Source organism: Miscanthus floridulus, chromosome 2, assembly GCF_019320115.1.
Source record: "Miscanthus floridulus cultivar M001 chromosome 2, ASM1932011v1, whole genome shotgun sequence".
Classification (NCBI taxonomy): domain Eukaryota; kingdom Viridiplantae; phylum Streptophyta; class Magnoliopsida; order Poales; family Poaceae; genus Miscanthus; species Miscanthus floridulus.
In genome coordinates, this window is record NC_089581.1 from 161,258,130 (window position 1) to 161,282,013 (window position 23,884).

At 46.3% G+C, this 23,884-nt stretch overlaps 1 protein-coding gene and 1 pseudogene across 1 annotated transcript; both read left to right on the forward strand.

Annotated features, from left to right (window-relative positions):
* The first annotated feature begins 13,160 nt into the window (after positions 1-13,160).
* Positions 13,161-15,200, forward strand: LOC136540368 (pentatricopeptide repeat-containing protein At5g47360-like; annotated as a pseudogene).
* An 868-nt stretch (positions 15,201-16,068) lies between these two features.
* Positions 16,069-20,239, forward strand: LOC136540369 (cyclin-SDS-like). The gene is made up of 7 exons (XM_066532364.1): positions 16,069-16,818; positions 16,928-17,098; positions 18,032-18,198; positions 19,082-19,210; positions 19,295-19,475; positions 19,689-19,733; positions 19,869-20,239. Exons 1-7 carry the CDS (start codon positions 16,177-16,179, stop codon positions 19,899-19,901), a joined length of 1,368 nt encoding a protein of 455 aa, XP_066388461.1. The 5' UTR covers positions 16,069-16,176; the 3' UTR covers positions 19,902-20,239.
* The last annotated feature ends 3,645 nt before the right edge of the window (positions 20,240-23,884 follow it).

Sequence of the window (23,884 nt, forward strand, 5' to 3'; positions counted from 1 at the left end):
TGAAAGGATCAAGATGCCCAAGAGGAGGAGTGAATTGGGCTAATTCTAAAATTCTTTGCAATAAATAAACCCTACACTTAGTCCACTTCACCCCTTGTGCCTAGAAAGTGATTCTATTGATCTACCGCACAAAAGTTTAGTACCCTAAGTTCCAATCCTACTTTAGCATGGCAATTCTAAGAATGTAAAGACAAGAATTAAATTGCTCAAATGTAAATGCTTAAAGTAAAGAGAGGAGAAGGAACGCGGCAATGTTTTGCCGAGGTATCAGAGAGTTGCCACTCTCCACTAGTCCTCGTTGGAGTACCCATGCAAGGGTGTAGCTCCCCCTTGATCCACATAAGGATCAAGTGCTCTCTACGGGTTGATTTTTTGACACTCTGTCGCGGTGAATCACCCACAACCACTCACAACTTGAGTTGGGTCATCCACAAGCTCCATTGGATGATCACCAAACTCTCAATCACCACCAAGCCATCTAGGTGATGGTGATCACCAAGAGTCACATCCAAGAACTCTTACTTGACCACAACAAGCCTAATAAGAAGGGTGGATGCACACTTTCTACTCTCTTTTCACTAATGAGGCCTCAATCTTGGATTCTCAAATCTCAATCACCTCACTAGGCTCTTGCTCTCCTTAGCACTCTCAAGGGTGTTTCTCAGCTATTAAAATAGGCAAGAGTGCTCTTTTGAGTGAATAGAGGAAGTATTTATAACCCCTCATTCAAAACGAACCGTTATGTGCCTCTGCGGGGTGACCGGATGCTCCGGTCAAGTTGATCGAACACTCCGATCAGTTCTCCCCGCCACTGAGCCATTAAGTTGTGATCAAACTCTGACCTGCGTCCGGTCAGGACTAACCAGACACATTTGGTCACAAAAACTACTCTCTGAAACCTTACTGACATTGATCGGACTCTGGCACCCAGCGTCCGGTCACTTTGCTGCTCAGTGTCCGGTCAGTAACCAAAACCTGACCAACGTCCGCTCAGCACTGACCGGACGTGTCCGATCAGGATTCTCCCTCTCTAGAACCTTACCAGAGTTGACCGGACTCTGGCACCTAACGTCTGGTCACATTTCACTCAGCGTCCGGTCGCATCTAGAGGACTTCACCTTGATCAAATGAACTAACCGGACTCTATGCCAGCGTCCGGTCACACCGGAACCAGCGTTCGGTCAACATTTGACCCTCCATTCACTTCCAACTCACAATCATATGTGAATGAAGTTTGCTCCAATTGATCTAAGGGCTACTTAGGAGCTACCTAGTGCTAGATTTGACAAGTGTCCACCACACCTAACCCACTAGACTCATCTAGGTTAAGCTACTAGTTCATACCCCCTTAATAGTACGGCTAAAGGAAAAACAAAGTCCTAAACTACTCTAAGTGTCTCTTCAGTACCAAACGACACTTAGAACTAGTCAATCCTTAACCTTGTCGTCCATCCTTTGAAAACCAAAATGATTTCCATCATAGGGGCATGACAACTATGATTGCCCAATCACTTGCCATTACCATGACCTAACTTAATTATCTCTGCAAAACACATGTTAGTCATAGTAATCACGTATTGTCATTAATCACCAAAACCCAACTAGGGGCCTAGATGCTTTCAATCTCCCCCTTTTTGGTGATTGATGACAATACAACCTCGAGTATGTAAAAGAGATGAGGTTTTCAACATGCTTGGTTCATATAAGCTTTTGACAATAAGAACAAAAGAGTTAGGCAAGCTTATATGACCCAAGTCAACATGATGTACTCAATAGATATGAAATAAACATGAGTACAAGAAATAAAGCTCATTTGCATCGGAGTAAAATACGGAAGCAAAACAAATGTAAAGATCAAAGTAGAGAGCACACATGTCACATATCATATTAATATCACTATCACATAAGTATCATGATCACACGTATGTAGTTCAATGCATGAAAGTAAACATGAATACATAATAATGTATCACACATAAAAAGCCAAATATAATAGATAAGCTCCCTCTAGATATATCGCTCCCCCTAAGTCTATCATACTCGATCCCTCTCCTCCTTTGGCGTCAAACACCAAAACCTAAGGATCTATCGATGGGGCTAGAGCAGTGGATGAGTCGAGCGCTGAGGTGCGATGAGCGATCTGAAATTGGGTAGCATCATCATCTGATCCTGAGCTCCGAGCAGTCTGACCCTCTATCACTAGAAGTGATGTTGAAGCAGTTTGGGTTGTATCTAGAACAGGTGTAACCTATGACTCTATAGGTATGACTGTAGCAGGTGGCTCTGATGATGCAACCGATGATGGGAGCGTCTCTATAGTCTCAGTAATAGGAGCAACTATGGAAGGACTAGGGACATGTAGATCTAGCGATGTAGGCTGCCTTATCAACTCACTGAAGGTAGCACCAAGGCTCCTGAAAACTAGGGTATCAGTCACAAGCATTGATGAAGTCTGAGCTGGTGTGAAGCCCGTATGTAAAGGTGTGAAGGAAAGACCCTAGGCTAGCACTAGCAAAGCAAACCACTAGGACACTTGCTCTGTAGGTGAAGCGAACAAGGTAGCTAGCTATCCCTAACTCTGAAGCCCACTGGGCTGAAAACCTAGAGTCACTATAGTGGTGGCAGGCTGGCCGAGCTGAGGTGTAAGCTGTGGCGATGGAGCCCCAATAGCAGAGATGACATGCTGCATAAATCCAAGTAACTACTTGCTGCATGAGGAGCTACTACTTGCTGCTATATAGCCTGCTGCTATAGCTAGAATTCAGTCCTGATCTAGCCTAAACTTGTGCTAGAGCAACTGCGGTCTCCTGGGCTTGGTGAGCCTGATCCTGCCTCATTCGCTCAAGTATAGCAAGTAGAGCGAGGTCTGTCTGTGGTGCCTATGGAGCTAAGCTAGAGCCACTGGCCTCACCATCATGTCGTCATGGAGGCATCTGATGGATATCCTGGTAGTCATCATTTGAACTATCGTTGGGGTCGCTCTTGACCATACCCTCCTGCTAAGCATCTAAATGATCCTCCTCTATAGATGCTACACCCCTAATGATATCATCCTACTGGGCTACAGTCTCTGGCACATCTAGGCGATGACATGACTAGCTAGGTGGTCTTGCTATACTATGACAGAGCATCTGAGTCATGTTATATGTAGGAAACTCTGTAGTAGCACCAGAATACTCTGCCAACATCTTAGGAGGCCTCACTGTGACTGCCCTATGAATCAAAAAGGTGATCCAGTGAGCATACGACACCTGCTTGTGACCTCTGAATCCCTCTACAAGTGTATCCTCCATCTCCCCACCATTGAGCCGTTAAGTTGTGACTGGACTCTGACCTGCGTCCGGTCAGCACTGATCGGATGCATCCGATCATGAAAACTGCTCTCTGGAATCTTACTAATATTGATCAGACTCTGGCACCCAACGTCCGGTCACTTTGCTGCTCAGTGTTCGGTCAGTAACCAGAACCTAACCAGCTTCCAATCAGCATTGATCGAACGTGTTCGATCAGGATTCTCTCTCTAGAACCTTACTAGAGTTGACCAGACTCTGACACCCAGCATCCGGTCACATTTCACTCAGTGTCCGGTCGCATCTAGAGGACTTCACCTTGATCAAATGAACTAACCTGAACTCTATGCCAGCGTCCGGTCACACCTAGAACCAGCGTTCAGGTCAACATTTGAACCATTCATTCACTTCCAACTTGCTAATCATATGTGAATGAAGTTTGCTCCAATTAATCTAAGGGCTACTTAGGAGCTACCTAGTGCTAGATTTGATAAGTGTGCACCACACCTAACCCACTAGACTTACCTAGGTCAAGCTACTAGTTCATACCCCCCTTAATAGTACAGGCCAAAGGAAAAAACACAATCCTAAACTACTCTAAGTGTCTCTTCAACACCAAACGACACTTAGAACTAGTCCATCCTTAACCTTGTTGTCCATCCTTTAAAAACCATAATGATTTCCATCATAGGGGCATGACAACCATGATCACCCAATCAGTTGCCATTACCATGACCTAACTTAATTGTCTCTGCAAAACACACGTTAGTCATAGTAATCGCATAGTCATTAATCACCGAAACCCAACTAGGGGCCAAGATGCTTTCACAAAGTCTAAAAATCATGAGATTTGTCAAGATCTAGGGATATCATATGTGGATGCTATGGTAAAAAAAATGAGAAGGTTTCGCACAATTCGTTATGTATGAAGTTTACAAATCGAAGTATCTCAGAAGAAGAATCGTAGCGTTGAGAAGGATTCAACAAGATTTGGAGTCAAAGTGATGATCGAATTGGGATTTGACTTCAAAACTTTTTGTATAGGCAATTGAGAACATTGATTGATTCATGTGTAATTTTGGTAATTTTTTGGATCCATTTGATAATTTTAATTTATTAAGTGCAATTATAGAATTTTAATTGATATAAATTAAATTTGAGCTGTAACTACACGAAATAATGGAATAATATTTGTAGAAAAATCAAATATATATTGTTGAGTGAATTTGACAAGGTATTTTCAAAGTACATCAAAATAAATTTAGAAAACATGTTATGGAAAAGAAGGAGAAGAAGGAAAATAAAAAAATAAGTTTGTCGAGTGCCCCTGACGTGGCACTCGGCAAAGCTAGTATTTGTTGAGTGTCAGACCTACGACACTCAGTAAACCACTTCACCTAGACCCACACACACACAATAGTTTAGAGTTTGAAAATGAAAAAAAAACAAAATAGGTTTGTCGAGTGCCTATGATCTAGCACTCGGCAAAGATGGGCTTTGTCGAGTGCTAGATCACGGACACTCGGCAAACCCTCTCATAACCACCCCGGCCAGCCTCACACACATGCACACACACACACTCACACACACACACACGTGCACACATAGCCTAGCCGCACCCCGTCGCTGGTCCCACGCGCGCCCCTCGTCGACCCCCGGCGCCCTCCCTCGGCTGCCATGCCCTCGCCTCGACGGCTGCCGCCAGTCCCGCATGTGCCCCTCGTCAGTCCCTCAAAACACTCCCCCTGCCGGCGCCCTCCCCCGCCCCCACGGCCCTACCCCAGCGGCCATCGTCGGTCCCGCACTGCGCCCCTCACCGACCCTCGGTGCCCTTCCCCGACCTGCTAAGCCCTCGCCCCAGCGACCTGATACCGGTCCCGTGTGCGCCCCTCACCGGCCCCTGGCGCCCTCCCTCGGTGGCCAGCATCCTCCCCCGACTAGCCAGCACCCTCCCTTGCCCAGCCAACGCCCTCTCCTGGCCCCGACATGCCGATGGCACCATTTTGGCGCCCGCCGCCTCCCACTTGGCTGAAGGTGCTGTAAATACCAGATTGCCTCATCTGATTAAAAGGTAGAACAATTAGCTAGTGATCAACTTGGATGGCAATGAAATCTAAATAAAAAATAGAATAAAGGATGAATGCTTAGACGCTAATTGTACTAACTCCTCTTGAAAGACACTGTGCCATTTGCTTAACAAAAAGAGAGTAGAAGACCATGCCAGATGAAATTGTTAGTGTATGTGGTTGTCGACCATCGCGTCATTGGTTTGGTGTGTATGTGGTTGTCGATCATCGTGCCATTGGTTTGTTGTAGGTTTTGATTACCTCACCGTGCAGGGGAGGTGCTGTCAAAATTTACAATTGACACTATTATATTCGTTTGTTGTAGGAGAGACTTGCAAAGATCATTCCATATCATCCTCGACTCGTCACTTTGTAGGACAGCAAGGTGAGGCAACATACACCCTCTCTTTTCATATGATGTTCGTATATCACATAACCTAGCTAGGCGTCTCCTATTCGAAAGAGACACGGTTGGAAATATATAGATCTTTGCATATCTATAACCATATCTAGTTTTGAATTATCCACATTTTTGGATAGCCCGAGGATGTGTATATGGGGTTACTTTCCATGCTCTACTCCAATCTAAGATAGAGTTTTGGCTAGCATCTCCCTGTTGTTCTCCTGGATACACAATCTCCTTGCTAGGACGTGTATTTAGAGAACAACATGAGGAGGTTCTACTGAAATTCTATCTCGGATAGGAGTAGAGCATGAAAACTAACCCCATCTACACATCCTCGGGTGGGATTAGGACCTATCTTCACCTATTAGACCACCACGTAGGAACCTATAGATGCAATTGATTTTTATATTACTTGCTGATATGTTAGAGGATGGATGACCATGAGTGAATGTACATGGGCCATTCTAGTCAGGGTTTGTTCACCGATGAATAGATTGAGAAGACCGATGCTTTCTTGGAACTAGCATTTGCAAGGGTTAAAGGAGCGCATGCCACTTGGTATCCCTACAACATTTGTGCAAATGTGCGTCAACAAACAAAGGTGGTCATGGGTAAACAACTTTGCAAGAATGGATTTATGGTGGATTACACCAGGTGGGTCTACCATGGTGAATCTGATCATGTGAGAGACGAGGTCGTGAGACTAACGCATCAAGGATTATGATGCTGATGCCGGGGTAGGAGACATGTTAAATGACTATCATGAAGCATACTTCGATGAAGGGCATAGGGAGGAGGAGCCAGAGGCAACTGCAAAGGCGTATTACTATATGTTGTCTGTGGCACAACAACCCCTTTATGGGCATACCAAGGTTTCTCAACTAGATGCCATTGCACGTCTAATGGTTATAAAGTTCCAATTTAGCTTGAGTCGAGAAGCCTTCGATGTTATGCTGATAGTTTTTGGTAGCCTGCTCCCGGATGGTCACATCCTGCCAAAGAGCATGTATGAGGTATAGAAACTCCTTCGTGCACTTAAGATGCCATATGAGCAGATACATACTTGTCTGAAGGAATGCATCTTATTTAGAAAAGAACATGCAGAAGCAAAGTACTATGTGAAGTGTAAATCCTCTAGGTTCCTAGAGGTAGACTCTGATGATGGTCAGAAGAGGCAAGCTCATCGTCCCCATGAAGATCCTATGGTACCTTCCATTCATACCGAGGATCCAATGGCTTTATATGATTGAGGAATCTACGAAACAGATAACATGGCACAAATATGGACGTTGATACAATCCTGAAGAAGCTGGTGCATCCATCCGATGGTGAAGCATGGATAAGGTTTGATATGATTCATCATGAGAAAGCTCTAGAGGCTTGTAATGTATGTGTTGTGCTAGCAATAGATGGGTTCAATCCTTATGGGATGACAGCTTGCCTCATACACTTGTTGGCCCATGTTCATTATCCCTCTCAATCTCCCCCCTACCGTCCTCTTTCAATGACATAACATATTCTTGTCATTGATAATTCCTGAACATCTAGGGAATAATATAAGTGTGTACATGGAGCCTCTGATTGATGATTTGGTCTGTGCTTGGGAGGAAGGGGTATGGACATATGATCGATCTACAAAGACTAAACTTCAAAATGCATGTTTGGTACCAGTACTCCCTGCATGACTTTTCGGCGTATGGGATATTCTGTGGTTGGTGTGTTCATGGAAAGTTCTCATGCCTAGTATGCAAGGCATTTCTAATGTTCATTTGGTTGACGAAGGGTGGCAAGTATTCTTCATTCGACAAACATCGACAATTCCTTCCTCTTGACCATCCATTCAGACGAGACATCAAGAACTTTACTGAAAGATGTAGTAGTTGAAGGCTTTGCACCCTAGATGATGATTGGTGCCGTAGTTCCTGCTCAATTAGATGCTCTCGAGGTCAATGACCAAGGAGATCATTTCCTAGGATATGGTGAGCAACATGCCTAGACTCACAAGTCGTGCTTGTGGAACCTCCCCTATTTTGATGATCTTCTACTTCCACATAATATTGATGTAATGCACACTGAAAAGAATAGTTGCTGAGGTAATTTTTGGTACAATCATGGACATTCCTGATAAGACAAAGGATAATGTTAAGGCTAGAGTGGATCAAGCGAGGTTATGCAATAGATCAAAGCTAGACAATGGCACCTCCCAGAGGCAGGAAAGTCATGGAGAAAGCCTAAGGCCAATTTCATTCTGACGAGGGCCCAAAGGAGGGAAGTACTAGAATAGTTTCAAACGTTAATGTTCCCTGATGGGTATGCAGCGAATCTGAAGAGGGGAGTGAACTTAGCTACTTTGCGAATAAATGGGCTCAAGAGTCATGACTACCACATATGGCTTGAGCGGCTACTATCGGTGATGATTCAAGGCTATATCCCTGAGCATGTCTGGATAGTGCTAGTAGAGTTGAGCAATTTCTTCTGCCAGCTTTGTGCTAAGGAGTTATCTCGTACCAGTGGTTGCAGACATAGAAAGAATGGCTGCCTGTGTTGCTATATAGGTTGGAGAAGATCTTTCCACCTTGCTTCTTCAATCCAATGCAACATTTGATTTTGCACCTCCCGTATGAGGCACGAATGGGGGGCCTATGCAGGTCCGTTGGTGCTATATAATTGAGAAATTTCAAAAGGTTTTTTAAACTAAATGTAAAATAAATGCAAAATTGAAGCATCCATAGCAGAGGCATACATTCTAGAGAAGGTGTTAAACTTCACAACAAAATACTATGCTGACAACCTTCCTAGCGTGCATAATCTACCCCCTCGTTACAATGCTGATGAAGATGAATCGAACCTTAGCATTTTTTGAGGGCAACTAGGAAGTGCAAGTGGTGCGACTAACAAGACCTTGAAACATGAAGAGTGGCGCACTATTATGCTATATGTGTTGATCAATCTATCTGAAGTGGAGTCATACATGCTGTAAGTTCTCAACAAACTTTTTCTCAAGTAGTCACAATTTTGTGTCCAACTCCCTTGTTTCTCGTTGGTACAGGGAATTTTATGAACAATTCTGGTGTGAATCAAGAGAACCTACCCCGCAGGAAACTTCGACCCTTCTTAGAGAGGGTGCGGGAAATGGAATGCCCGATTTCATTTTTTGGTTCAAACAGAAGGTACTATCCAATTTGGCTCGTACTTAGTTTAACATTACAAGTTGCTCGTACATGCGACTAATATAACGAACTACCCTGCTTGAACTTATAGGGACAAACCGATGCGTCTATGAGTGCTGAGTTGAGATAGGTTGTCGATGGTTGTGCCTATAGGGTCAGGTCATTTACCAGTTATGACGTGAATGGATATCACTTTCACACAACAAGCCATGAGCAGAGTCGGTCCAATCGAAGAACCACAAATACTAGAGTTTTTACGCAAGGCTTAGATGGTGTTGAGTATTACAAAAGAATTGAAGAAATATATGAACTCATTTTTTATGGTTGCAAACCTCTTAATCCCGTTATATTCAAATGTCATTGGTTTGATCCTGAAGTAGTGAGGCAGAACCCTAATCTTGGGCTAGTCAAATTCGACAATCATCCATCTTACTAGGAGACGATGTCTATATTATGGCTCAATAGGACACACAAATTTATTATCTCTCATACCCATGCCAAACCATAGACCGTCTTAAGGGTTGGGATGTTGTGTACAAGGTATCGCCACACGGTAAACTACCTATCCCAAACAATCAAGATTACAACATAGACCTCAACACATATGACGGAGAGTTCTTTCAAGAAGATAGGCTCGAAGGGAGTTTTGAGATAGACTTAACTGAAGCTCAGGGTATGGAAGTAGATAATGAAAGTGGTGTTGACTGAGGACGCCGGAGACTGAGGTTCAGAATGTGGACTTAGAATTACTTCAGCGATTACATCTAAGCAATGACGGTGATGACAACATTCCTCCTTCGGAGCACGGGGATGATTATATCGATATGCATGATAGTGATGATGAGACTTATGATCTAGCTAATCCCGATCATGATGATTATTTCTAATACATGCATGATCCGTACTAATTGATTTATTATTTGTCATACCATGTTATTTTCTAAGTATGTTTTGTTTATTTTGCATCTATTTCGATGTATTATCTGTGCTAATTGGTTTACTCTTTTTAATTGTAGGTGATTGAACAATGGTGGGTGGTATAAAGAGGATAACATTGCTTTACTCAAAAGCAACAGCGACTGCGTAAAGGGTTCTAATGTAGCTGTAGGATTCGATGCAGTTGAGGGGTCTAGGAAGAGACCTTTGGGTAGACCTAGGGGTCGAGGGAAGGGTGGAGGCAAGACAAGGCCACCGTCGCCTATACCTTCATCGCCGTCTGAGTTACCTTCTGCTCACTCATCCTCTGAGGAGGAGGAGGTACAGGTGGAGGAGGAGGTAGGGGTGGAGGAGGAGACAGGGGGTACCTCTTCCTCTACTTCATCGCGTGTGTGGTTGTGAGGTCCCTTGACCCTCCCGAGGTGATCGAATACCTCTTGAGAGATGCTTCGCTGATTCGACCTGATCTAGACAAGTAAGTAACTTTAGATGTTATCACTAATTTTTTGTTTGATATTTCAAAATTATAATAGAAACTAATAATTTATCTTAATCACTTGGGTAGGGGTTGGAGGAAGGTCGGATGGGGGTGATCACGCACGCCATGTGAACGACATCATTGGTCTTTTGATCAAGGAAAAGTTCCCTAGGCCTGGTGCAGTTCGGCAGAACTATCGAGCCGGCCTACATGTGGGTCCACTATGCCGTCATCCCTGATGTCCCTGATTGGGATGGCAGGGTATTCAGTCGACAAGGCACAACGTGTCAAGGTCGAGCTTTGGGTAAGTCTTTCTCGCACTACATTGCTTAATACATCGCATTAGTTAGACATTCTTGAAATAATGACTGGATACATCACGTCTATATGCAGGATTTCTTTAGATGCCTAGGAGGGATACGAGGCCAAGGTGGATGCTATGGCTGACAAAGCCGCCAAGAAACTCATCAAGGACATGCACTAAGGGGCGCACATCCAGGCCATGATCCAATACCACGCGAAAATTCTTAGAGTGAGGGTCCCTAAAAGTGCGGCAAGAACCATGAGGCTGACCTCGAAACAATACCTGAAGGTAAATATAGAACATTAATACTTATTTTTTTCTAAGATTAATTATGCTTAATTTCATCTTCTTATATGTCATATACTTGATGACGTAGGTGCCTCTATGGTGGTGCGCCTATAATCTACAGTGCTGTGTCCGGATGGTGGATAGGTGGTGCGACCCCGCATGGGAGGAGAATCACAACGCCTGACGGGAGCGGTGTTTACTGATGCCGGGTGCACCACACCATCAAGGCAACCTCAACCTCTTAGAATACTGCGGCTAGATGGGTACGCGAATTCATTTCTTTATTCTAACACTCAATTCTGCATAATTTCTAATCATATTGCTTTTTTTTGCAGTCGACGGCATATGGTGGCGAGCCTTGCTCCTAGTTCATGGCATATGCTTTGGCCCACAAGGGCAAGGTGACTGCCGACATCGCCTACAACCCAGAGGACCCGCTCTCGGCGTACAACAACGAGCCATCCACAGCCGCCTTGATGGATACACATCGATGGCAAGAAAGGTCCATGGCCTAGAGTACAATCCGAGCGCCCATGACCTTGATGAAGAAGTGGTCATGAGGGCGGGAGGAGGAAAGAAGCACGGCCAGTTCTGGATTGGCGACGACAATCGACACGGCCAGTACTCCCACTCTCTCCCAGATTCGAGCATGGAGCACGAGTTTTAGCCCGGCGATACGCCCACGACCAGACTCTACATGGTTTCAGATGAACGCACTCTAGATTATTTCTGTTTTATTCATCGTTCATTGATTTTTACATACTTTTGTATTTCATTGTAACATTGGGATGAAATATTATAGACTCAGCTGGAGCAAGAAATGAGACACCGGGAGGAGCTAGAGGTGAAGATGGAGGCAGAGCGGTAGAGGATGGAGGCAGAGCGGCTGCAGATGTTTGAATATATGAGGGGTGTTTACGCTGTAATCGGTCTACCTCCACCAGCGATGCTAGTCCCTCCTCCTCAACCTGCTCTAAATACTATTTCAGGCACTGTGAGTCACTTCATAACCTTATAATCACCGTTTCTAGTTTATGCAGAATCAATATTTTCTCCTTTGTGATGTGCGTACGTTTATAGTTTCTAATTTCTAGTTTATTTCTAGTTTGTAGTTAACCTTGTAATCACTGTTTCGTTCTCAATCACTGTAACTTAGCTACTTTTAGTTTTCGCATAATTAATCACTTTTCTAGTTGCTAGTTTAATTCTAATACTTGTATGTTTCGTTCTCAATCACTCTTAATGATTTATCTCTTTTTCTTTGTGCAGAATCAATCCGCGGCATCGAATGAGCCTTATGACTGACAGTGGTCACCGTGGTCATAGTTTATTTGCATTCCTGATGAACCTAGAGAGCGACCGGGAATTATGTACTTGCGATTCTAAAGTTTATTTGCATTTATGATTGTGAAGTTCATTTGCATCTGTGATATGGTCGATATATCTATATGAACTGCCTGTGATGCCTATCGTGAACTATCTGTGATGGATGTGATGTTTATTCGAATGTGGTACGTGGCTGTGATCAAACCAAATAAACTGATTATATGTGGTAGATACACTCGGAAAAAGGGTTATTTGCCGAGCGCCATGAAAAATACATTTGGCAAAGCGGACATGAAAAATACACGTGGCAAAAATATGTGCATTCTGAGGCTAAAATGGCTTCTTTGCCGAGTGTATGTGCAGTGACACTCGATAAAGAAGACATGTTTGCTGAGTCAGTGCCTGGAAACTCAGCAAAGAGACCAAAAGCTGGGTTTGGAATGGCCAGTCTTTGCGGAGTGACCGGGATGTGACACTCGACAAACATGGATTATTTGTCGAGTGTCATTGCTAGGGGCACTTGGCAAACAATGTCATGTTTGACGAGTGCCGAGGCCGTTAGACACTCGGCAAACACGCCGTAACTGTTTCCGCGTCAGTCACGTTACTTTTTTTTTGTCGAGCGTTGGTTTCAGCACTCAGCAACGTCTTTATCGAGTGCTCGATAAAAACTACTCGGTAAATAAACTTTTGTCATCACTGTATATGTCATGTGCTTGTTTGCCTGATTGTAACCCTCGGCAAAGTCTTTGCAGAGTATTTTTTGGGTTTCGCCGTGTGCTTTGACACATGGCAAAGATCCTGTTTCCAGTTTCAAACTTGTATCTCTCGTTGCAACCCACAAGTATAGTTATTAAGAAAAGAAAAACTGAAGAATCTTGCCCCAATGCAAGAACAGATCGGGTGATGGACCGTGTTCAATGCAAGAACAGATCGGCAGGGCCGCAGGGACCCTGCCGAGCCGGCGGCATCCAGCCTACACAGACGCGGATACTCCGCGCTTCCGTTCTCCGCCATCTCCGTCCCAATCGCCACCAAATGCCACCGCGCGCATCGCTCCTCCTCCACCGCCGCCTCTCCACCCGCCCGCCTCACCGCGATCACACCAAAGTCGCCGCGCTGCTAGGGGTCCTCAACTCGGCGCCGCCGTCCTCCACGTCGCTCTCACACGCGCTCTCCCGCGCCTTCCCGTCACCCTCCGACGCCTTCCCTCTCCGCAGGCTGCCTCACCTCCTCCCGCAGCTCCCCTCCCCGCTTCTCTCCCTCCGCTTTCTCCTATGGCGCCTGACCTCGTCCTCCCCTGCTACCCTCCCAGCACGCTCTCTCCTCACTCGCCGCCTCAGCTCCCCGACCTCTCATCCTCCGTGCCGCTCCTCCTCTCGTCCTCCCCACGGCCCCTCCTGCTCCCGCACTATTCCCTCCTTCTCAACATATCCGCTCACGCCGGTCTCTTCCCTGCCTCCCTCGCCGTCCTGCGCCATATGCGGTCCTTCGGTCTCGTGCCCGGCGCCGCCTGCTTCCACCACGCCCTTCGCGCGGCGGGCTCCGCCGGCGATGTCTCGGCGGTGCTTGAGATCATGTCTGGGTCCGGCGCCTGTCCTACCGTGCCCGTGATCGTGGCCTGCGGTGCATAAACTGGCGTTGGCTGGGGACTTCGAAGTCGCCTACCGGCTGATTCGACAAAATGCCGGAGTTCGGGTGTGTGCCCAATGCGGTGGTTTACACGGCAGTGCTCGACGGGATGTGCAGTTTTGGGAACGTGGATGCGGCGTTGAGGCTGATGGAGGCGATGGAGGGCAGTGAGTTTGGTGCAAACTGTGCACCCACCGTGGTGACCTATACGTGTTTGGTGAAATGCCTCTGTGGGAAGGGGAGGGCGGCCGAGGCTCTTGCTGTGCTGGATAGGATGGCAGAGAGAGGGGTGATGCCAAACCGTGTTTTTATGCGGACGCTGGTCGAAGGGTTTTGCACTGAGCAGAGGGTTGTCGACGCGTATGATGTTGTGGAGCGTGTAGTTGGTGATGGGAGTGTTTCGAGTACACAGTGCTACAATGTTCTACTCATTTCCTTGTGGAAAGTTGGCATGGAAGAAGAAGCTGAAGGACTGGCACAGAGGATGATGATGAAAGGGGTGCAGCTGACCCCACTCGCTGGCAGTTCCATGGTGAGGGAGCTGTGCGGAAGGAAGAGGTCGTTGGATGCTTGCTACTGGCTGGGATTGATGGAGGAGAACGGGGTGTTGTGTGACTCTGATGTGTATGGTAGCTTGTTGCTTGGGCTGTGTGAGGAAGGCCTCATTCATGAGGCATCAACATTGGGAAGGAAGGTTGTCTACAGGGGGATCCTCATAGAAGTATCTTGCGCTGACCGATTAGTGGAGTTGCTGAATCAATATGGTGATGAGGAGCTTGCGTCACATATATTGGGATTGAGAAGGCGCCCTGAAGGGTTGTCATTTTAAGCAATTTGCGATGCCGCTCCATCCTTGTGGATGAAGAACATCTTGATTAGTCATGGGATGTGCCAAGAATAGTGTTTCACCGACTTGTTGCGAATTTGCTTGTGAACACATTCAGCAAAATGGCTTAGTGCAGTCAAAATACTACATATCAGTACAGAATTTTTTTTCTAAAAAATATCAGTCTAGACCACTGTTGAATACAGCATGGAACAAAATCCAACCAAAGTCCCTCTCAACTACTTGCTTCTTTTGGATGACTTTGCTGAAGAACATGACTGCAGATCCAGATGGCACTTGACGTCATGTAAACTTCCATTTTCATTTCTGAGGTACATCACCTTGTTTCCGAGGCTGATGATATGCTTCGAGAAGTGCTGTACCTGTCAGTCGAACATCTTTGATCTGTTTCATGCGCTTGTAATCCTAGGCAGCTTTGTACACTGTCTATAAAAAGTCATTTACTACATTCCCATAAGCACCTAGCCTGGTGTGCATGACGTTTTCTAGTTATCCTCAGGTTTTGTTGACCCCTTTTCTGAAGTAATAGAACAGAGATTAATTTCTCCGATTTCATGTAATATTTTTGTATCATTGACCACAGCCTGCACTTAAATTTTGAGAACATTTAGTTGAAAAGTTTGATTGCCCATAAAATCTGACGTTCTGCAATTTTTGGTGTGAAAGAAGTATCGCTAGGCGGGCCAGCTGATGCCGGTGAAAGTAGGAGCAGCCGCTTGTTGCATTTGTAGGTGGCTGCGGCGCTGGGCGCTTGAGGCAGTGAACATGGGCGGTGTATCAATCTTGTGTGACCAGCACCGGCAGTGTGATTGCTTTCACATAACCGTATTGCAGGCTGCAGATGCTAGCAATCTTCAATTTCAGGACCAGTCTGACTTGCAACCAGAATATGACATGTTGCTGTGATTATGCTGACGGAGTGACGGGACAACAATGGGCCATTAAACTCTGAACAAAATTGGCGCCTCAGGGTCAGGGGAACTTCGACAGCAGGTCAGCAGCAGAGATCAAAGTCACCTTCACCTCCCTCTTGCCACTCCGAGCAGATAACCGCAAATGATGACAATGGCGTTTCCTCAGTTCCGCAGCTGCTGCGGACATTCTTTACGGAGTCTGACACCTGACAGTGAATCTACTCTTGCTGCAGGTGGGACCAGAGAAGCTTACCCGTGGCGTCTTCGCACGGTTCATGGTTGGTTCAGGATTTTAATTTCGAAGAGCTTCTCGGGCTAGGTCTTCATCGTTTTGATGATCACTACTACTCCCTTCCCCTTCCCCAAGTCGTAGCGGCCAGCACCGCAGCAGGCAGGAGCTATATAATCAAAGGCAAACAGCCAAACACGCAAACACACCTAGCCGGCTAGCCGTAGCATTGTAGCAACACGCGCACGCCGCAGCCCGCAGGCACTCGCCGCTGCCGCACGGATCACGCAATGCCTCCCACCATGCTCGCGCCGGTGCCCACCAGGCCGCGCTCCAACCCCTTCCGCCGGCGCAGAGGAGCTGCTCCACTGCTCCTCCATCAGACTGCGGCGGCTGCGGCGAAGCGGCCCGCTGAGTCGTCCACCTCAGCCTCCTCCTGCTTCTACAGCGAGGTGATCTCCAACTCCTCCACATCCCTCGCCGCGTATCAGCACCCGGAGAAGAGGCATCGGCGCCAGGACGCGGACGCGGACGAGGCGCGGCCAGCTGGCTCCGAGTGCTCGGAGGTGATCGGCGGCGCGAGGGTGCGCCCCGCCGAGGTCGAGGCCTCCGAGTCGTCGTGCCTTGGCTCCGTGCTCGAGTCCGACCTCGCCTGCCCGGAGCAGCTCGCCGACGACGCTGAGGCGACCGACTACTCCGCGTACGATGAGCTGACCCCGTCGGAGCCCGATGACGAGGAGGTGCTCAGCGGTCCCAGCCACTCCGCGTTGTACTCCCTCAGCCCCCTGATCAGCTCCCCATTGACCGAAGATGACAACGACGACGCGCCCTCCGCGACCTTCTCCCTCTTCCTCGACTTCGCCAAGCAGTTCGTCCCCTGCGTGCACCCAAAAGCGTGTGCCGTCTCCAGTACTGCTCTCGATCTCCTGACGGTGAGTGGTTTCTAAGCGATTTTGTTCTTCAATTTGTTGGGAGGGGTTCGATTGCATTGATCAGTGATCTGGTAAATAGATAATGTTTTGGTGGGAATGCTTGTGTCAGGGGAGGCGATTTGAGGACTTGGACGACGAGGAGAGCTACGAGCGGTTCCGGCGGCGCGAGCGGCGCGAGGCTGTTGCGCGCGACTACACGGAGGTGTACAGCTCCATACCCGACAGCTACGGCATTCTCGTCCTGGAGCAACGTGTCGTCATGGTGAACTGGATCATTGAGGTCAGTGCATATTAAACTCTGTATTCTGCCCGTACGGTACGTCATTCTGATCAACAATTTACCTCAGTTTATGCATCCGATGTGACCGAATTTATACGGTGTTAAGGGCTGTACAGGCTTATGCGAGTGAGTTCAGACTTGCATTGTGCCGGCGTTGCACCCGTAGCATACGAGTCTAGCACCAGTAGCTCCATGATTGCAGTAATAGCTGTTGTTTCATGTCAATGCCTTCGTGCTGAGGCAGCAGATTAGTTAGTTATCTTTCTTATTTTGCACCGGGGTTATTATCTGCTACTGAACATGTTGTTGTTAACACTAGTTGATGAGTAGATTTCACAACAGCTATGTTATGCAGATGGATGAGTGTACCCTTTTTGTCTGTCAGTAGTCATGCTAGTTCTTATTCTATACTTTGATCACTGTTTCTGGCAACCAACAGAGCTATGTTTGAATAGTAGGTACTCATGTGTACATGGTCTGTTTCACTGTTTGATAAGCAAGGGAGAAGCAGCTGGTTCAGTTATGCAATGCAACAATGTTTCTCCGAATTTCTCTCGCATCTGAACCCCTATCTCATCGGCACACTGCTTGCATGTCTGGAATCATATCTTGTACAATCAGGATGCTTGAATCTTCAGTATCTAAATATGCAGTTTTCTACCTGTAACTCTGTATATACCCTTTACTTTCATATCTATCCCAAATTTAAGCTTTCTGATGTGCTTGGTATTTTTATGAGATTTCAGAGAACCCCTGAAAATACTGTCACATTATTTTTACATCTGAAGGTTTGAATTGTGATTAAGCATTACATTTATATTTCCCTTGTACTCTGATAGAATGATCTAACTACTCAAAATTATGTGATGCAAATTTATGTTTATTCATTTCTAAATTTGTTCCAAAATCAGAGCTCTTTGTTATGCAATGCAGCATTCACGTCTGATGAACCTCCAGCCAGTTACAATGTTTATGGGGATTGGATTGATGGACCGCTTCTTGACACAAGGGTATATGAAGGGTTTGAGCAACTTTCAGTTGCTGAGCATTGCCTGCATCACCCTGGCTACCCGCATTGAAGAGAACCAGCCATACAATTGGTAATGTTCTCCCTTGTATTACATGTTTCAACTTTTATGTCTATTTTTAAGAGATTCTGTTTCTTCATATTTGGTGAGTTATAGCGACCATCTAGTTCCCTTCTATGCTCAATTTCAGTAAAACTACTGATATTAGTTGGTGATTCCATGGTGTCAGATTTCCTAATTAGATATCCACAGAATTAATGTTTAGCAGCAACTGATGTGTAATCAGTAGCACTCTGAGTGAGTGAGCTCCTCCTTTAATTTGAGTTGGTTCTAACATTGCCTCATAGGATATATGCTAATCATAAGCTATGTTTTTATCCATTTGCATGACTACCGCTGAAATGTGCCTTGGGTCTTAGACAGGCTTTAGCAGGGGCTGCAGGGCAGATGAGATGGTTTGATTTAGTAGAACTATTTTACCATTGAATCATATTATGAATCTGAACCGTATCTGCATGTGGCAATGGTTTACATGCATTTCCATCTGTCATTTGTTTGTTTTTTTTAAGCGAAACCATCTGTCATTTGTTCCTACTTCCTTCCGATACTTGGTATTTGTGCAGCTTGCATTTAGAAGTGTTCACAAGGTGAATATTTCAGAAGTTTCTTTTTTCCAGGACATAAATTTGGGTTTCCTGATTGTGCTGTTATCTATGATAAAGGCATTGAGCATACTAGTTAGCATTTTTTAGTTGACTTGATATTTTTTTTATATTTGATTTGATATGTATTACTACAATTCGCATTTGGAAGACATGTCAGAGAAGTATATTTAGCTGAAATTGCACTTGAGCATGTCCTTTGTTCTCCAGATCATTTTTCTTTTCCTATTCCTTTTCCTTGTTTCTGTTAAGCTCAATGCGCAACATTAATTTCACTGCTTGATCCCTTTCAGCGTCCTTCAAAAGACTTTTAAAGTTGGGATCAATACCTACAACCAGAGTGAGGTTGTTGCCATGGAGTGGCTGGTTCAGGAGGTCCTCAACTTCAAGTGTTTTGTCACAACAACTCACCATTTCCTATGGTACCACGAACTTCCTGCTTTCTTATCTATTCAGTTGAAAATAAAGTAATGAGAGACTAACACCATTCTGTTCCAATGTTGCAGGTTCTATCTGAAGGCTGCAAATGCTGATGACAGGGTAGCGGACCTGGCAAACTACCTGGCCTTCCTCTCACTTCGGAACCATAAGCAGCTCTCATTCTGGCCCTCGACTGTGGCAGCCGCAGTGGTAGCCCTTGCTTGCCTTGCCACAGGCAAGGAGTCCTCATGCCATTTGGTGATGGAGGTGAACACCCAAGTCCTCCATTTCTAGCTATAAATTTCGTTACATCTGTTATTGTTTAGAAGTTGGTAGGCATATATGAATCAAAGTATGAACTGTAACTACCAGAAGCTCAAGTCAGGTTAGCTTCAAAACAGATACCAGACTTCAAATTTACATGCTCAGATTCTAGTTAGACTGGAAATGCCTAATGAGTAGCTCTTTACATATATGCAGACTCACATGAGGACGCAGGACGATGACCTGCCAGAATGCCTAATGGTACGCTTCTCCTCTTCTTTTTCCTATTTTGTTTTTAGAAAGACACTGGATGACATGAATCATGATTCATGCATGCTACAGTTTGTAGGGCTGCTAACCTTACATTCATTATCCTATGTAATTTGTTTCATACAGAGCCTCGAGTGGCTGCTCAACTACGTCCCGTGATTCCCAGAGCTCCCAGGTGATAGCAGTGTTTCACATTTTTTCTGTATGGGGACATGAATTGACAAATTGCTCTGTAGGCATTAGTCTGCCCTGTAGAGTGTAGATAAGATAATAGCCAAGGCAGCACGAAACGTAGCTTGTGGATTTTGATCATGCAGCTTTCTGATTCGGAGCACGACAAAGGACGAGATTTTTGGTCTTGAGCTATCGGCCTTTAGGGACTACTGAACTGCTGAATTCGGGCATGTCTATCTTTACATCGTTTATTCGCTCTTTAGGACAGCTAATACAGCTAAGGCTGGGCGTTGTTGTACTCGTTGATCTATTTGTTTAACCAATGTATGGCTGATGGATGATATACCACTGAAATCTATTGTTCGTGTGTGACATGGAGGCATGATCCTTGTGATCCTGGAAGATGGTCACGTATCAGGTTTCTGTGGTTTCTGGTGAACAGAATACTATCCTCAGACCTGTCAGGTTGCCTGCCAAAGTTTCGTTTCAGTTAACTGCAGATCAGAAAAGGGGATCGAACACTGTTACTTGGATCCACCAGGACTTCAGTCTTCCGACTCTGATCATCTTTGTTCTTTGGCCACGTGGTGCCACCACCACCTGCAAGCAGATTTGGTCTCTATCCGGGGGATTTCTCTAGCCGGAGTCGGATGACTTGACTGGAAGGAGGCGATCGATTTCACTTTCAGGTGTGGGGAGAGGGGACTGGGGAGGGGACCCGTGGCTGCGGCTACCTTTTTATTAGGATAGGGGCCGTGGGAGCTCCATCTTGCACGCCTTAAATGAGGAAAACGAAAGGCAAGGCATGCCATTTGCAACCATCATTCCGTTCCATGCATCAACTTGTGCGTTCATGAATGGTTTGGAGGCGCCTGCAGAAGCGTGCATCTCCCCTTTCACCCCACTCGCGTCTCGCGATTTCGGGAATCCGTCTGCCTTTCTGTGCTGAGGATCGAGGAATGGCTACGGAGCGCACTATAGATTAGACAGGGTTGGCTGTTGTCGCGTCGGGGGAAAATGACGGAGAAGAGATGGTGAATGAGTGGCGCTGCCACAACTTCAATGCGTGTGTACACACACTACAGCACACTTTGTATTGAGACCGGTGTGGTGTGGATCGAGCTCAGTCAGATTCCACAACGAGGCTAGGGCATTGCTCAGGCTGATCTCCGTACGTGTGAAAGCCGATATAATCAGTAACGACGCATTGGGGATTCAATTAGTACTTGACAATCCGGCGGTTCCCATAAAAAAAATCGCAACAGTGTAGTCGGCATCCTATAATTTTTGAATTGCAACAAGACAACCATGAGACGAATGAATCTAACCACCCGCCATTGTGGCAACATCTTCCATAGAGATAACAACGTTTGCGAATTATTTGATATATGATATACTCAATGGCCACGTCTTTATATTAACTAAAAGGACAAAAATCGCTCTCTTGGCATGATGATATCATGTCAATTTTCATGACACCTAAAGCACCAAGTTGTTCCATAAATACTAGTGACATGTCACCTTTAAATCATGGGGAATTTTGCTCAGAGACACTGCACAAACGTGCAATTTGCTGTTGGACACCGCCAACTCAAAAATTGGCCCAATACCATTATGAAATTGAGATTCTTTGCTGTAACACACTGCGGCCATTATTATATTCATTTCTTGTATTCGCGGAGAGAGGTGGTGAGAAAAATAACATTTTTGCCCTTCTTCAACCTATAGCTGTTCACTGTGGTCGTCTTCCACCTTCAGATGGGCGGCCATGGATGGCCACTTGCACAGGGGGCGGGCCACGCTCTGGCCATGGATGGGGGATAGGGGCGGCTGGGCTCACCGACCGGCGGTAGGAGCCCACGGCGACGACGCTAGGCCACAGGGAGGCGTCACTCGTCTCCGATCCATGAAGGGGCGGCTCCGGCGGTCACTTCGCGCGCATCGAGTGGTTCGAGACGCCCGACGTGGTGCGTGCGGGCAGCCTGCCGATGCAGTACCTGTGGGAGAGCGGCGGGCCGGAGTACCTCGCCGGCGTGGGCCGCATCCTCGTCGAGCCGCGGTTCGCGGCCGCAGCAGGGCGGGGGCCGTCGCTGCTCGTGTTCGAGGACGCTTGGCCCATGGACGAGTCGGCGTGGGTCGTGCTAGCGTCGTCCCTGACCCCGCTCGGCGACGGGAGGAAGCTCCTGCTCATGTGCCGCGACGCCGACCTCGCGCGGCTCTGCATGGCGGACCCCGTGGGGGCGGTTCCGAGTCGCGGCTGGCAACAGAATCGCGGTGGCTGTGGCGGCTAGGGCGCGCAGCTTGAGCGAAGCAGGTACTGGCGGCGGCACGGAGGGCCAGAGCCCGGGGCCAAGGTAGTCGCCGGTGGCGGCGTTGTAGGGAGTGCCCCGGGGCATTGCTCCCATGCGGCGCTGGGCAAGGGGCAGCGGGGCTGCGCGGCCACGGTACGAGGGAGAGGGACCGAGGTGGCGTGGCTGCTATTCTCAGGCGCAGAAACAGCGTGGCTGCCAGGCTGGGAAAACGAAGAACGAAATTGCCGGTCATGGAAGACCTCGCCGGAGAAGAAAGGGTGCGAACGGTAACAGCCGGGGGTTGAAGACGAGGGCAAAAATGTTATTTCTCTCCACCTTCTCTCTCCACAATTACGAGAAATGAATTAAATAATGGCCGCAGTGTGTTACAGCAAAGAATCTCAATTTCATAATGGTACTGGGCCAATTTTCGAGTTGGCGGTGTTCAACAGCAAATTGCACGTTTGTGCAGCGTCTCTGAGCAAAATTTCCCTTAAATCATTGTCACTACTAGTACATGCCACCTGAGTTCTCACGAGGTAGTAACAGTAGTATCCATTCGTAACAAAATAAACTGACTTTTGGATTTAAGTATTCGGAATCAAATTATTTTAAATGTGACCAAATTCCTAGAGAAACAGTTAACATCTATGGTATCAAATAAGTACATTGTGAAAAAATATTTCATAGTAATTTGGTGTCCTAAAATGTTGATGTTTCTGCTATAACTGTGATCGAATCTGAAACCACTTGCAACAATAATTGGATTATTTGGAGCGGCTAAAAAGAGAAATGGAATACGGATGAATTGTACTATGTATATTATTTTTTTAAGAAAAAAAAGGATGGGCGCTTAAAAACGGTTATGATTGTGTGTTAGTTCATTCAGAAATGAAACGATAAAGGCGGCAGACGTGCAAAGCCCAACGATTCCTGGAGTAGGAACTCCGCAACCTGACAAATGCAGACTCCTTTTCCTACGTCGTTTAGTTCTGCGGTTTGTTAATCATTTCTTGGACGATGTGGATTTGGTAATCATATTGTACATGTACCTAATCTATCCATCCCTTCAACAAAATGAGCGCACATTTTGTATGGTTGGACCTGGATCTCCTTTGCAGGCGGCTGCTGAGAATTCAAGTAACCTCCAAAATTATTAATGGGCCCAAATCTAATGATACAAATGGTAGTGACGTTCGTTTAGCTAACATCATGGGGGACTGGCCTAATCCCTGATTGATGGGTCCGTAGCCCTGAAAATTAATACCAGTTGTGATTACGAAATACTGTACATGTAAATACTACTAGTACTACCGTTCTGGAAAACATTTCGGTTTGCGTAGTGGCATGAGACATTTCGGTACCGGTGTGCCGTTCTGAGTATAAATTCATTAACTAATACTATCAGTAATTTGATCTGTTTAGCAGGTACTTAGCATCACACCCTAAGGTCTCGTTTGGTAAAGCTTTAAGCAACTCTAATACTGTTTATTCATACACTCTAGGAAGGATTTATTGTTCTCTCTCGTTTAAAAATGAACTATGATTTTAATTTTACCGGTCCACCATGCATTGTGGGCGTGTTTTGTTAGAACCACGCCTGGGCCACACATCAACGCCAGGGTTAGATGTTGCTGCCTGGCGGAGGCCAGCCAGGGTCCGATCCAAACACGTCCA